The sequence below is a fragment of the Dipodomys merriami genome, unplaced genomic scaffold (genome assembly GCF_024711535.1).
Source record: "Dipodomys merriami isolate MVZ:Mamm:240054 unplaced genomic scaffold, mDipMer1.0.p SCAF_20, whole genome shotgun sequence".
NCBI classification, from domain to species: Eukaryota; Metazoa; Chordata; class Mammalia; order Rodentia; family Heteromyidae; genus Dipodomys; species Dipodomys merriami.
This window is the reverse complement of record NW_027203382.1, coordinates 9,092,864-9,108,832: the sequence shown is the minus strand read 5'-3', so window position 1 is coordinate 9,108,832 and position 15,969 is coordinate 9,092,864. Positions and strand designations below refer to the sequence as shown.

Here is a 15,969-nt window from a genome sequence, read left to right as displayed (position 1 = left end):
ACGAACGGACCCAAAAAAAAAAAAAGACAAAGAAGAAATGTACTCATTATCATGTAATTGTAACTCCTCTGTGTGGTATTTTCACAATAAAAAAAAGAAGTAGATCAAAAAATGCTGGTGGGCTGGGAAGGTGGCTCAGTGGTAGAGCACTTGCCTTGCATACATGAGGCCCTGGGTTCGATTCCTCAGCACCACATAAGCAAAAAAGAAAAAAGCCAGAAGTGGCACTGTGGCTCAAGTGGTAGAGCACTAGCCTTGAGCTGAAGAGCTGAGGGACAGGGCCCAGGCCCAGAGTTCAGGCCCCACGACCAGACCAAAAAAAAAAAAAAAAAAAAAAGCTGGCTATTAGTTCTTGCTTGCTGAACTCTGGTTCCCCAATCCATATTGTTGAAAACAATATGTCAATTTTAAATAAGTTTAAGTGCTGTGCTGTGGTTGAGAACATGTTTCAGTAAACTTTGAAAGGCTCATGCCACCTGCAACACCCTTTGAAAAAAAGACCCATCCCATGTTGTGTCCTGGCTGTCTACTTTTAGAGTTACCAGAGTCTGCTATTGTAGCCTTCAACCACCCAAATGCCAACATCTTGGCACAGATAAAATCCCCACCTGTGTTAAATTTCAATGAGTAAAACACTTAAAATATGTAATGATTGCACATGAGTCTAACAAAAGGGATGTTCTGCCAAATAGGTTGTTTTGAACAACATCTTTTGTATGAAAGATTTAATAGCATGCGATTCAGGTGAAAAGAGTCTGTGGACATTACAATGATAGGACAGCCTACCATGCCCACCTTCCTTCTCTAGAACTCTTTTATCTCTCCTAGGAAATCTCTACCACCTTGTTATCAACCTTCCCAAGTATAAATGACCAAGAGAGAAGTAAATGAGAAACATCAAGTCAAATTTCTCTGTCTTAAGTCTGTTTATGTGTTTACAACAGAATCCTTTAGACAGAGTAATTTATAAGAACAGACGCTCTTAGAGGCTGGAAAGTCCAAGATCAAGAAGTTATCAGGTCTAGTTGTCTGGCAGGGGTTCCATCTTCCATACAGGAGAAGCACTGAGTCCTCTGGAAAACAGGAGACTGAATGGCCACGGACACAATGATCTCTGAAGGCACTGCTATAAAAGCCTTCATCCCATTCATCTGGGAGGATTCTCACAGCATAGTAGTCTCCTAAACAAACACCTTGCCTCTTCATCCTATCAGCAACATTTGAATTTTGAAGAAGGCATATTTAAATCACAAAATCCTTTCCTCAGGCTTTTTTCCATTCAACTCAACAAAAATATAATAAAAATTTACCAGGTAGAAACGCATGCCAGCACATTTGGTCAGTTCTTATTTCTTTCTTACGTTGATGTTCAGTCAAGCAGTGATTTGGGGACCAGATCTTACTTTTCCTGGAAATATCTTTCTTTTATGGAAAATTTCCAAAATCTCTTGGATAATCTGAGAATTTGGCTAATAGCTACCAAACTAAATTCATCTTCCTCTCCTGTTTATTTTCTGTGTTTTTGCTAGAAGAATGATTCAGGGGCAAGCGAAGGCATATTGATTACTGGCTTCCGGATCTAGTGATTTGAATTCCAATTAGCTGTTTGGAACATGTGAAATTAAGTTGATTATTTTAACATAATTCCTAACAAACACTTTATTGCTTTATATATATATTAGGCTCAATATTTAGTAATTTACTTATAACTTACTTCCCACTCTAGTGGCAGTTTAAAGGCAAGTATTTAAAATGAAATAAGGTGCACCTCAAAATGCAAATCGATTGTGTTGGCACAATCTAGGGAGAGTAGGAGAAAAACAAAGGGAGGAGTAACAATGCTCAATAAGAAATGTACTCATAGCCAGGCACTGGTGGCTCACACCTGTAATCCTAGCTACTCAGGAGGCTGAGATCTGAGGATCACGGTTCAAAGCCAGCCTGGGCAGGAAAGTCCATGAGACTCTTATCTCCAATAAACCGCTAGAAAACCAGAAGTGGCACTGTGGCTCAAGCAGTAGAGTGCTTGTCTTGAGCTTTGAAGAGCTGAGGGATAGTGCCCAAGCCCGGAGTTCAAGCCCCATGACCAACTCAAAAAAAAAAAAGTACTCATTACCTTACTCATATAACTTGTAAATCCTCTGTACAGTATCTTTACAATAAAAAAATTATCAAAAAAAGGAAAACCATGTCCTTTGACAAAGCATAATGATATTATGGATACCTTAACTTTTGCTCTTTTACTAGAGTAGGGGGAATACCTTGCCCTAAGAACACACCCCAGTTCCACCGAAATAATATCAATCATCATCATCATCATCATTATCAACATCACTGTCGTCATTATCCTGTAAGGACAAGAGATGCACAGGAATCTTTGAACTTAGAAAGCAAACGTACATGGAAAATGCCATAGAAGACTTCATAAAGCCAAACTTATAGCCAGAAAAGAATGGAGTGACGCCTATCATGTACTGAATGATCATCACTCGTAAAGCATAAGAGAACGCACAGCCTTCTTAACAACTTGAAAGTTCTAATATTACTGAGCCCTTCCTTTGAAAACCTGAATGAGAAATCTCAACAACCAAGAAATAAAGCAACACAAATAGCTCAAAAAATCATAGTTTAAAAAATATACATATATATATATATATATATATATATATATATATATATAACACAGGATTTAAGTATAGAATGAAAACTCAGAAACTGCAAGCTTTTTAGTTACAGAACATTATACAAATGCCATAAAATTTGCCATTTAAAAATAGAAAAATATAGCTGGGTGCTGGTGGCTCATGCTTATAATCCTAACTACTCAGGAGGCTGAGATCTAGGAATTGAAGTTCAAAGCCAGCCCAGGCAGGAAAGTCTGTGAGACTCTTATTTTCATTAAACTACCAAAAAAGTCAGAAGTGGAGCTGTGGCTTTGGTTGTGGCTGTGGCTCACTAGCCTTGAGCAAAGGAAGCTCAGGAACAGTGCCTAGTCCTTGAGTTCAAGCCCAGAGTTGTCTCACACACACACACACACACACACACACACACACACACACACACACACACACACACTAAAGTGCTGAAGGAGCAAGTATGTATTTTTATATTCTCATTTGGGGAGGTGGATCCATATATGGACACATTTAAAGCCATTCCAAACCACCAACAATAGTGGTGTGGCACTAGCAATAATGGTTTCTGTGTCTATATAACATGGCTCTCAGCCATGACATGTGCTTGACTACATTTACATTCATGTTTTAATGTTTTTTATTGTAAAAATAGTGTACAGAGGGGTTACAGTTACATGAGTAATGAGTACATTTTCTATTGAGCATTATTACCTCTTTCTTTGTTTTTCCCCTACCATTCCTTCCTTCCCACCTCCCCAACTCCCCCACCCCAAGTTGTAAAGTTTGTTTTCTACATAGTGTCCTGTACATCTCATTGTTACAATGGGTCAACCTGTATCCATGTTTCAGCATTTTGTTATTTCTCTTCCCCTCCCCAAATTAGAAAAATGTATATACAAGATTCAGGGTACCGACTCAAATACAGTGAAAATGGGTTATACCATGGGGGAAGAACATACAAGAGAAACAAAAAAAATCACATAGTACATTTTAGATACATTGAAAACAATAGCAAGAAAGAAAAAAGCAAGTTGTGTCCCTATCTTGGGGTTCATTTCACTTAACATCATCTTATATGGTCATATAATCTTATATGGTCATATGATCTTTTCTGCTTGTCCTTGACTTATACTAGTTATTGCAAATAACTATTGAAAATAACATAGGTTGCATGGGACCTATTTTTGGGGGGCCTGGTTTACTTCACTTAATATAATTTTTTCCAAGCCTTTCCATTTCCTAACAAATGGGGCAATGTCATTCTTTGTGATGGAGGCATAGAATTCCATTGTGTATATATACCACATTTTCTTGATCCATTCATCTACTGAGGGGCATCTGGGTTGGTTCCATATCTTAGCTATGACAAATAATGCTGTGATAAACATAGTTGTGCTGGTAGCTTTAGTTTAGCCTTGTTTGTGATCATTTGTGTAAATGCCCAAAAGTGGGATTGCTGGGTCATAGTGGGGTTTCTATGTGGCATTATTCTTATTCTTAATAATATTGACTCCCATCTTTTTCTCCCCACAGCTCCCTCTCCCTGGCCAGTTACTGATCCCCTTTCAGGGGAATGCTCAGACAAAACTTCATATTTAATGTCCCTTTGTTCTATAATATTAAAGGAAAAAGTTCATTTCTCAGCCTCATCTCATAGGCGGGTTGTTGTTGTTGTTGTTTAACATCAAAAGCCAAATGCTCCCTATCTAATCCTAAGCAGCAGGGTATATTACCCAAACATCAAAATCTGTTAAAACTTTTATGACTGATTTACTACATTGAAAATGCACAGTTTCTCCTAACTCATCCTAAATTCCCCATGTATACAAATCCAGTGTAGGTCAATATATCTAGCCTAGCTTCTCTCTCATCAGGAAGAAAAGATAAAAATAATGGTTATGGTACATCCTCCTCCATCTACCAATATAATATTCAAAGAACTTTAGAACTTTTCCCATGAAATTATTTTATTATACTATTAAAATATTGTGAACCTGTTGATCTCACAAATTTTCCATGTTGGGACTAGATGTGATGCAAGCATCATAAAACTTTCTGGAGACATTCACTTCATCAAGCATGAGTACCGGCAAACTGAAAAAGCAATTCAAGAGCTCATGGCTAACACAGAAACTATTTCCAAGAACTTGGATACAAAGGTAACTAACTCTCACACTGTGAGTTCTAGCCGAAAGTCAAACCATTATAGCTTCTCCAAAGGGCCAGCTAGGTGGTAATTTTTTTTAAAGAACTTTTCTAAAACAAATAAGTCTTTTCTCCGAAATGATTTAAAATGATAGTTCAATTATATGCACCATGAATAGAGGAGGTTCCATCAGTAATATTTAATAGGTACTTTCTATGTTGCAGCATAGCTACCACCCATTGTAAGCATGGACTGTTTGATGGCCATTTTGCTGCCCTTTCTTCTTATCCTTATTATCTGTCTTCCCCTTAAACACTGTGGAGCCAGGGATTACAAGCAAAGAAATTTTACATGGAAGCTCTTATGCTAATTTAATGGAAGTTGAACATTTACATACTTATTTAAAACCTTCAATGGTCATGTCACTTACAAAGACTATAAAAGTCTTTTAGTTCCTAGGTTTTAATAACCATCTCTTTATTGGACACTGCTTTTTGCTTGTGCTTTGACTTTCTCTGTATGACATATGCTGGTGCCTTGACTATATATATATATACATATATATATGATCTATCATGTATATATATATATATATATATATATATTATCTCTCATATGTAAAGTTTTATACATATATGTATCTCCAGTGGTTCTAAATTACCTGATCATAGATTTGTCTGTATCCTTAAGTGTGCAATATTCCCATTTCCTAAATAAACTATAATTACTATGTTGATTTACTCTCTAACATTTGCCCCTTGAGAATCGAATGTCATAAAAGAATTAGAGATCTGCTGAGGTAGAAGTCTCTAAAGAAAAAGTGTAAGCATATCTTCAATAGTAGTAAGAATTATATATTCAATATTTATTCATTCAACCCCTTTCATATTCATCCCTTTCTTTGCTAAGAGAACTCTTAAAAGGTTTCTTTATGCCATAGGACTGACTGTGAAGAGTTGAATTCTACTTGGCTAAAGCCAATCATGTTTCATGGTTGTCAGTAATTAATTTAGATTCAAATACGTGTGGCAATTCTTTGTTCTTTTTTTTTTTTTTTGGGTCCGGTCGTGGGGCCTGAACTCTGGGCCTGGGTGCTGTCCCTCAGCTCTTCAGCTCAAGGCTAGCACTCTACTACTTGAGCCACAGCGCCACTTCCGGCTTTTTTCTTTTTGCTTATGTGGTGCTGAGGAATCGAACCCAGGGCCTCAGGCATGCAAGGCAAGCACTCTACCACTGAGCCACCTTCCCAGCCCCTTCTTTGTTCATTTTTAAAATCCAGTTCTTGTTCCTAAAAGGAATTTTCTCACTGCTTTTGGCAATGCAAAAGGCACAATACTCATAAACTCAAGGACTGGAATTTGTTTGCTTCCTATCTCTATATGCTCCTAAGTGATGTCACATGTGACTTAATTGTGGTCGTGTCAGAATACTATTTGGAACACTGGATGCTGGTGGCTTATATCTGTAATCCTAGCTATTCAGGAGTCTGAGATCTGAGGATTATGGTTTGAAGCTAGCCTGGACAGGAAAGTCTGTAAGACTCTTATCTCCAATAAACTACTCAGAAAAAGCCAGAAGTGGTGCTGTGGTTCAAGTGGTAGAATGCTAGCCTTGAGCACAAAGACGCTCAGGGCCTGGGGGAAATTGATGAAACCAAAACCTGCTAAATTATTTGTGTGTTCCTCAAGAGACTAGTTGTGCATTTGAACATTTATTCATTTAGTATTTACTGAGCTTTTGCAATTATTCACCTAAAGCTACTGAAGACATAGTAATGACAAGATAGAATAGCTTAACAGAAAAGGAAAGAAATAAATTGAATTACAAAGCAAACTGGTGGCAATAGTATGCTTTTGTTAAAGCATTGTTAGCCTATTACCTAAAAGAGCATTGTAGACAGCAAAATGGAACACATCTTAATACTCTTTTCCAAACACTGTGACTATAATTTTGAATCATACTCATACAAAAAATCATTTTCAAATTTTAAGTGTGCTCAAAGTTTGTCTGTTTCCTGACTCCTTTAGGAATAAAGTATAACATATACAAGTGCTGGTGGTTTTGCTTACACACTAAGGTATTGTCTTGTACTTTTATTAGGTGACCCAGATCTTAGGAAAAATAGAGACATCCGCTTCTCAGCAAATCTCAAATTTAAAGTCAGTCCAGGGAGATTATCGCCATGAAATGAACCTTTTGGAATTCAAGTAAGTAAATGGAAGATTTTTAATTATGTTTGACTAGTGAAAGCCTTGTCACAGAATAAAAACCCATTCCAGGAATTTAAACCTGGCCAAGAAATAAAATACCAAATCAATGCAGACAATATTATACACTAAAGTAATATGAAAGAATATGAATATTAATTTTTTTCATTCTCCTATCATACTCCTATATGCGATTCACAGATATACTCCTTTTGACCCTTCCCACAGAGTATTTTGCTTTGTTGTCCATTTTGTATTAATATGTCTCAAAGTAAATCTCTAGTGAATACAAACTGATTCCTCAAGATTAGCAAGCATATTTTAAAACAATTTTGATCTACAAGCTTTTCCTTTAAAATTTCTTCTCAGATCTTTCTATTATTATTGCTTTGTATTATCCTTTTATAACTAGTCTTGATCCCATATTAAATTGATACCTTCCCTACTCAATGGAGAAAATAGTAAAAATGTGACCTGAAACAAACATTCAAATTATTGGTCCTTTCCCCCCTTTTTTTCCCACTAAATCTCTCTTCCTTGTTTAAATGCCTACAGTATCCCAAAGGTATAGCACAAAGGAAATATCCAGTCACTTAGATAATCCTGCCTTACTGTTCTTGCTCCCTATTCTTTTTCCTGTGTTCTGTATCACTTGGGATTAATGCTTTGATATTATCAGTATTCTGATAATATTCTCCTTTCTCCATTTTCCTTGTCTCTATTTCATTATTTATTGAGAAGTGTCATTGATTACCAATGCACCATTATACATTAGTACCTCTAAGATCTGAAGGTATCAATTAAACGACAGAATGTATCATTACCTACACCTTATTTAGGATGCATTAAAATAGAAAATACTATGTTCTAAAATTTGATGAAAGCACTAGTCAACACAAAAATTTGAAGAAGTAGATGTCTTGAGTAAACAGAAAATATCTTTCTTCATACGGTGACTTTTTTAGTTGCTGGTACTTGTTTCAATCTTTCCATCTCTGAAATGATATCCACTCCCATTTTTTAAAATTCTTCATTCTTTGGCATTTAGTACAATTATGATGATCACCTGATCTGAAAACTTCCTTCCTGCAAGTCTACTATTTTGCTTTTTGCTCCACATAAGTACTTCAACATCAGTTTTCCCCTCCCACTAAAAAAATCTACTCATAAAACTCTATTGGTCGCATGGAAACTCTATTGAAGATTTCACTTGCAAGCTGGGCACTGGTGGCATGTGCCTGTAATCCTAACTATTCAGGATGCTGAGATCTGAGGATCATGGATCAAAGCCAGCCTGGGCAGGAAAGTCCCTGTGAGACTCTTATCTCCAATTAAACACCAGAAAACTGGAAGTGGTACTGTGGCTCAAGTGGTAGGGTGCTCACCGTGAGCTGAAGAGCTCAGTGACAGTGCCCAGCGTCCAGGCCCAGATTTCAAGCCCCACAACAGACAAGAAATAAAGAGAGAAAAAGTGAAAAAGAAAGAAAAAAGAGAGAAAGAGAGAGAGGGTAGAGGAGAAAGAAAGATTTCACTTGCAATAACCACCCTTCATGATCCTTGTGGCATTTTTCTCCTCTACTGGAAAACACAGGTCCTCTCTAAACAGCTCTTCTTCCTGCTTCTTAGAGGAGCTTGTAAAAGTAGGGCTTAGCAGATCCCCACTTTTAGCTAAGCTCTCCCAGAGATGAGAATAAGTTTTACACTTTTGAATAATTTTTCATGAACTATACTATTATTAAATATTTAAGAATTATATTCTATAACATATAAGTATTATCTGAAATTGAGGTTTTAGTGTATATAAAATTTGACTGGAATAGAACCATGCTCATTAGTTTATGTGCTTTGTTCATATGGTCTTTTATTGTAGAGGCTGGATTGAATAGTTGTAACAAAGGCTCTCAGGCTTTAAAGCCTAAAATATTTGCAATCTACCCTTCACAGAGAAAGTATGTTGGCTGGCCCCTATCTCAAAGTCCCCCACTTTTTGGTGACTTATCAGTATTTATTTATACTTATCAGTATTCAGCCCTGAGAGGATTTCTATATGGATAACAACTTTTTGTGTGGTTAGCTGCAAGATGGTGGTATATCTGTCACTCTGTGTACATATTTAGACTATGCAGAAGTTTGGTCACAGTGATATAATTCAAGCTCAGGGGAGGGGAACTAAATAAATTTATTTTACCCCTCACCTCCTACATCCTCACTCCCTAAGTATTTGGCAAGGCACATGGTGCCTCATCTTACTGATCTTACTTCTCAATCCTAAAGTTTTGGTTGATCTTTAAATTTACTGATTAAAACAGAAGACATTTTCCTTTAGATTTAATTCACTTTCAAATAATGTGTATGAAGAAGTGGCAAACAATCAAAAATGGACAGAAGACCAGTTTATCAAATACAGAAAAGACCACCTATGCCACATAACTGAATGTCTGAAGGTCCTGCAGGAGAAACTGGTAAGGAGCTCTTATCCACAAAGAATAGCTACCTGGTCACTGTGTGATCCAGCCACAGGAAGCATCTGAAAGGTCACCTTGGAAAACACTCACTACACTGTCCCTAACTTGCTACATTTCAAGCACCACAGTAGAAGCCTTGTGGTCCACCTTCTGGCACTGTTTGCTATTTCCCAACTACGTGAGCCTGAATTTTTCAGATGTGTACCAAAATGTTCCTGAAGAGGGTTTTTTAAAAAAATAATTATTAAAGTACAGATTCTCATGAGAGATCTAACAGGTGGTAAACTCCCTGGGAGTTTGTTGGGAATCTGTTGTTTCTGAACAAGTTCTATGGTTAATGCTCAAGCATAGCAGAGTTTGGAAACTGCTACTCTGACAAGTCACTTAACCTCTATGGAAATCTGCCAAAAGACAAGTCAAAAGTCATTTGTTTGTTTTGGGCTGGTCATGAAGCTTGAACTCTGGGCCTGAGCAATGTCCCTGAACTCTTCAGCTCAAGGCCAGTGCTCTACCACTTGAGCCACAGGGCCACTTCCAGGTCAAAAGTTTTTTAAAAGCATCATCAGACTATGTGAAGAGAGCTTGGGCTTTGTGGTAAGGCTGCCAAGTTATGGCTTCCAAATTGTCTATTCGCATAACTCTTTCAGACTCCTTTATACTGGAGAAGGCAGTGGAGAAGGCAGCAGGGGCCATTGTGGTGATCAGTGGCTACTCACCATATTATAGGTGATTCAATTCATATTATAAGTGAGACCATCATTAAAGGAGCTTTAGACAGCTTAGTAAATAATGTCTTCTGCATCTACCTGAGTTTTCAAATAACTGAGTGAGGTAGAGTCAAGAGATAAACCTCGTAACTTTATCACTGATAAGGTTCTCAAAATTTGTGCACTCAGATAGGCAGCTGTCATGTGGACCTGCTAATAGTTCACCCCTGAATTCCTCCACCATTGTAAGCAGCACTAGGTAATCTTGTAATCACTCTGCAAAAGCCTCCTTCAAGGGAGAGAGAGGTTGAACGCACCATTATTGGGGCCAAGGAGAAGTTATGCTCAGTTCCTCTTCCTAAATTCTCTATGGGGAAGTGAGAAGAGAAGAAGCTAATTGGCCAAAGAATGATTCTGCAGCCCCCAGTGCCCTGGAAAGCTATTAAGCTGTATGAATGCCTGACTTCCATCATAAATAAATCAGAATTTCTGAGAGTGGATATGAGGTAATCATAATGAAGAGAAGGCAATATTCTAGATGAAATGAGTCCACATGCAGATGTGAAATTCCAGGGACTAAGAATATCTAGCACATAGGTACTCATGTCCCAAGCATCACCTAAAACATCTTCCTTTACTATACTCTCCTAAAAACTAGGCTAAAACCCCAAATCCTCAAGAATTTCTGTAAGATCACACCCCTCTCTTCTCTATTCTTCCCTAAAATGTAGAGTTGTAGAAATGACCACTGAAAAAGGTTAAATAAACAGATTAGCTTAATACCTTTGTGAACACCATTTTAGGTACAAGGGATCTTGTTTGGAATTTTCATACTCTATATGGAAACATGAATATGATTTTAAAAACCAGCACCTTTTCTTTCAAGCTAAAGTAAAACTCTCTGTTCTGGATAGATATATTTTATGATTTCTTTTCTAGGAAAAGACCGAAAACAAAGTGGATGAAAAAATAGTACAACTTTCAAGCAAATTAGAGAATTTCATTAACTCACAGAAACAGAAAACAGACCTAAACAAAACAAAACATTTAGAAAACAGACTGTCCAAAAAGATGGAACAAATGGAAAAGCAGATCTGGAATGAATTAGAGAAAATTCAAAATGAGTATCAGTCAGGTGAGCATATTCAAATGTAACAGCTGTCTTTTCCTGTTCAATTCCTCGGAATTTTCTGGTTTAAGTATCAATCCTATGCTAGTGATGTTATACATTTAAGCTAACATCATACCGCTCAGCATATCATTGGAAGGTAAAGAAATTAGTCAACTTTCTTCATTCACACTTGTTAATGTCACAAGCCTGGCACTACTGTGAGTTTTGGTTTCACTATCTAAGATTATTGAATCCCAGAATTGTTTGATGGAGAATTCCTTAAATATCACTGGGTCCTGACTTCAGGATATACTATAAAATTAGGAGCCTAAATCAAATGCCCCTCTCAAAATTGAATGGGTGATAATGAGCCTAGACAGATGTCAGATGGAAACTTGACCTTTAGAAGTGAGAAAGAGAAATGAATTAGCAGAGTACAAGGTATGACTGCTTTTCTGCTTAAGAGGCTAAGGGCAACAGTGTCAAGCTGAGCCAGCATCACAGAGGATTAATCTGAAATGCTCATCTAATTTGTCAGAGAGAAGGACATGGGATAAGGTGCTACAGAGAGGCCATCTGCTTCCAGTCACAATTCCAAAGAATTACCAGAAATCACAAGGGACCCTTTATTAGAGGGCAGCACTTCAATTTATTTCTGTTCACTGGGTATCAGAAAAAATCATGATTAATTCCAAAAAGTGTTGGTCCTGTAAAGATGTACACTAGGTGGTGCCTTGGGGAAAACATCACGGCCTCACTCTAGAAGTGTTTCTGGCATGTATCTAGATTGTTGCCTAGAACACCACCAAGTCAAGAATGAGTTATGTGTCCAGGAATAGTGGACCTGCTTTCTGCTTAATTTTCAGAGGCTTAATTTTCCTCATTCCCTAGTCTAACCTCAGGCTGAGCTAAAGGGAAACCGACACTGTGTTTCTGCATTTCACTAAGTTGGAGTTCTAGCAAAGGAGTCTAAATTTAAAATGTGGATTTTTAAGCCTTTAATATAAATATATGGGGAAGCAAATACGTAAAATATCTTTGTGAATAAGAACTAGGTTATACTTAAGGAGCTTGAAATCTTTTGGGGCCGTAGTCACAAAGTGCCTAGTCAAACAAGTGATAAGAGGGGCAGGGAATAGCCATTCATTAGTAGAGGCTACTTTCAGAGCAAGGGGTGGCATTGATCATTTTATTTTTTATTCATAAACTGTTATGTTAAATGGCAACTGCTAAAAGATAATTTTTAACCCATTCATCTACTGAGGGGCAACTGGGTTGGTTCCATATCTTAGCTATGGTAATAATGCTGCAATAAACATAGTCGTGCTGGTAGCTAGTATATGTCTGAGACAAGCAGAAAAGGTCAGATAAGTTGATATTAGGGGAATAAACCCTAAGATATGTACTCAAATGTTTTTTTTTTCTTACATGTGATTGTTTCTAACACATTTATAAGATTATTTCTTTGTTGCTTTGTATGTCCCTCCCCTGCTTTCACTGTATTTGATGTCGGTATAATTTGTAGAAGGGACGGGAAAAAACAACTTGTTTAAATAGGGATACAGGTGGACCCATTGCAACAATGATATGTACAAATTGTTATGTCGAAAACGAACTTTACAACTTTGGTGGTGGGGAGGGAGGAGGATTGGGTAGGGGGTTGTGTGGGGAGGATGAGAAGGGATGGGAAGGGAAAACAAAGGAAGAGGGTACAATGCTTGATAAGAAATGTACTCATTATCTTGCCCATGTAATTTTAACCCCTCTGTACAGTATATTCACAATAAAAAATAATTTTAAAAGATAATTTTTTTAAAAAAGGAAAGGAAAATCCTCATCTGTAGGCTACCTTCAACAAGTAACAGGAACTTCTTTTTTTAAAAAATCACATACGTATTTGTCAAAGCATACAGAAAAGAACTTTGTTTAAAGTTAATATTACATATTTTAAATTGCTGTATTTTTCAATCTACTGGGGAGTAGGGAGTGAAACAAAATTTCACAGAAGCCAAATATAAGTTAAAACACATGACTCATGTATCTTAATGACATACAAGAAGTGGAGTTTGTACAATTTTTTGATTAGTCTTAATGGAATTTAATGTGCTTTGAATTAAATGATGACTGATTGTGGTAGGACTGCTAATTAGCAAATTTGAAAAGAAAAGAAAGTTCTAGTATATTAAGTAAATCTGTTTTCTTTTCCTCTCTTAGGATTTAAATCAGTTCATGACTCAATCAACTCCCTCCAAAAAATACAGAAAACAAAAATGGACTTAGAAAAATATAAAGTACAGAAAGATCTAAAGAAATTACGGCGCAAGATAGTGGAACTCCATGAAGTGTAAAGCTAGTGGAGAGGTTTGTTGGGAAACGCTGTGAAAAAGGAAGTTACAACCTTCGGATGTTCAATGCTTCTAAAGTCTCTGTATTTCTTATCACCTTTTAAGGAGATGAATGTACCACAGAAAAACAATAAAGCCGGAAGTTTTATGATGTCTTCAACTTATTAGTGGAAAAAGTAAAAGAATCCTTCATATACATTCCTTTTTACATTTTTACCACAATTAAAGGGCAACTTAAAGTAGGTACACAGATGAACACGTAAGGCCAGATTTAAACAAGGTAGGAATTGTGGCGATGTACTACTGACCATGTTGAAATAATAACCACCATATGGTTAGCACTTATTACCAACATGAGTTTTACATATTATTACCAAAAATTTTGTTCTCCAAGAGAAATGTCTCCATTTTTAACTAGTAACTTCTAGTTCAAAATAAATGGAATAATGAACTCTTTGTAATATCTGACTCAGGGATCTTCCTTCTATAACCTGTTATTGGTATCTCAATGTAAACAACTTATGCATATTTAAAGTATATTTCAATTGTATTCAGTATGTATCAGAATCACCCATGCAGAGAGTTCAATAGCTTCTGTCAAAAAGTACCCCTTAAATTTTATCTAAGTACTAAATTCAGAAACACTTTAATAACATTAATTTCCTATAAGTTAAAATATGTGCAACTTTTCTGCATATAAATTTAGATATAGAATTATTAATATAAGAAGTAAAATAATAAGATATAGAAACAAATCATTTGTAGCATGTGCTGGATTAAGTAATAATTCTAGTCATAGTGACCCTTGCTTCAAATTTAGGTACCTTCTTTTTTTTGTGAACATACTGTACAGAGGGGTTACAATTACATGGGCAAGATAATGAGTACATTTCTTATCAAGTATTGCAGCCTCCTCCTTTGTTTTTTTTGGTTTTTTTTTTTCAGCCTCCTCCTTTTTTTACCCTTCACATCCCTTCCCAGCCTCCCCCTGTAGGTACCTTCTTTGGCTTACAGGAAATTAACAAACTTCTCTCCTAATAAAGAACAGATTTATCTTCTAAGTGTTATTGATATCTAATGTCAACTTCTATAATTGTGTGTGTGCATATGTGTGTGCATGAGTTGGCTCGTGCACATGTGTCTGGTAGCTGTCCCTTGGAGGGAAAGAGCCTGGAAGCTTTCCCTGAGTTTTTTGTACTCAAAGCTAGAGCTTTTATTACTTGATCCATAGCTCCACTTCTGGCTTTTTTGGTGGCTAACTGAAGATAAGTTTCACAGACTTTCCTGCTCAGTCTGGCTTTCAACTGTGATCATCAGATTTCAGCCTTCTGAGTAGCTAGGTTCCACCAGATAACCTCTCATTTTTAACTGTGTGAAAGATCTACATTTATTGTTATTAGTAAGCTATATGTGGCATCATTGGTTCTACAAATGAAGAGCTTTTCATGGCAAGATTTAAGGTTAAAATTCAATATTTGTCATGCTAAGATAAAAAGCTATTACCTTAAGTCATCTTAAATTCTTTCAATCAGTAAAAACAAACATACTGAATTCAATGTTTTATTTTCAAAATGAACACAGGACAAGAACAAGAAAACACAGAAAAGACAATAATTTGAGATTCCACCTCACCCTAGTTAGAATTGCCTTATCAAGAAATATAACAACAGAAACTGGCAGTGATGTGGCCAAAAGAATACGCTACTACTGCACTGTTGGTGGGAGTATAAACTTGTTCAACCACTCTAGAAAGCAGTGTGGAGTTTCTTTAAAAGACTAAACATAGAGCTCCCCTATGATCCAGCAATCTCACTTATAGACATTTACCCAAATCACCATAAACTAAAGCTACCAACACAACTATGTTTATTGCAGCATTATTTACCATAGCTAGGATATGGAACCAACCCAGATGCCCCTCAGTAGATGAATGGATCAAGAATGGAATTGTATGCTTCCATCAGAAAGAATGACATTGCCCTATTTGTAAGAAAATGGAAAGACTTGGGGGAAAAAAATCATATTAAGTGAAGTAAGCCAGACCCAAAGAAACAAAGGCTCCATGTTTTCCCTCATTTGTAATGATTAGTCTAGGATAGTCCTAGAAAAGGATCACAATAGCTCAATAGTTACTTAATATGATCACATAAGATAGTGCTAAGCGAAATGAACTTTAAGTTATGGAAACAAGTTATGATATTGCTGTTTTTAATGTACTATGTGAAGTTATTTCTTTTTTTCCCTATGGTTTATCACTTGCCACTGTATTTGATTTTGGTGCCCTGTGTATTATATATGTTTATCTGAATTAGGGAAGGGAAGGGGAACAACAAAATGGTGAGACAAAGGACA

The 15,969-nt window shown here is 36.6% G+C and overlaps 1 protein-coding gene across 2 annotated transcripts in view; it reads left to right on the top strand.

Moving 5' to 3' along the window:
• The window catches only part of Fam81b (family with sequence similarity 81 member B), a 41,126-nt gene extending 27,361 nt beyond the window's left edge, over nt 1-13,765 (top strand). For both annotated transcript variants that reach the window (XM_070030949.1, XM_070030948.1), the window contains 5 exons: nt 4,666-4,795; nt 6,883-6,989; nt 9,316-9,451; nt 11,101-11,296; nt 13,487-13,765. In XM_070030949.1, the coding sequence (XP_069887050.1) occupies nt 4,666-4,795; nt 6,883-6,989; nt 9,316-9,451; nt 11,101-11,296; nt 13,487-13,620 (703 nt within the window). In that variant the 3' untranslated portion in view covers nt 13,621-13,765. The remainder of the gene's footprint in view (nt 1-4,665; nt 4,796-6,882; nt 6,990-9,315; nt 9,452-11,100; nt 11,297-13,486) is intronic.
• Nucleotides 13,766-15,969: the final 2,204 nt, after the last annotated feature.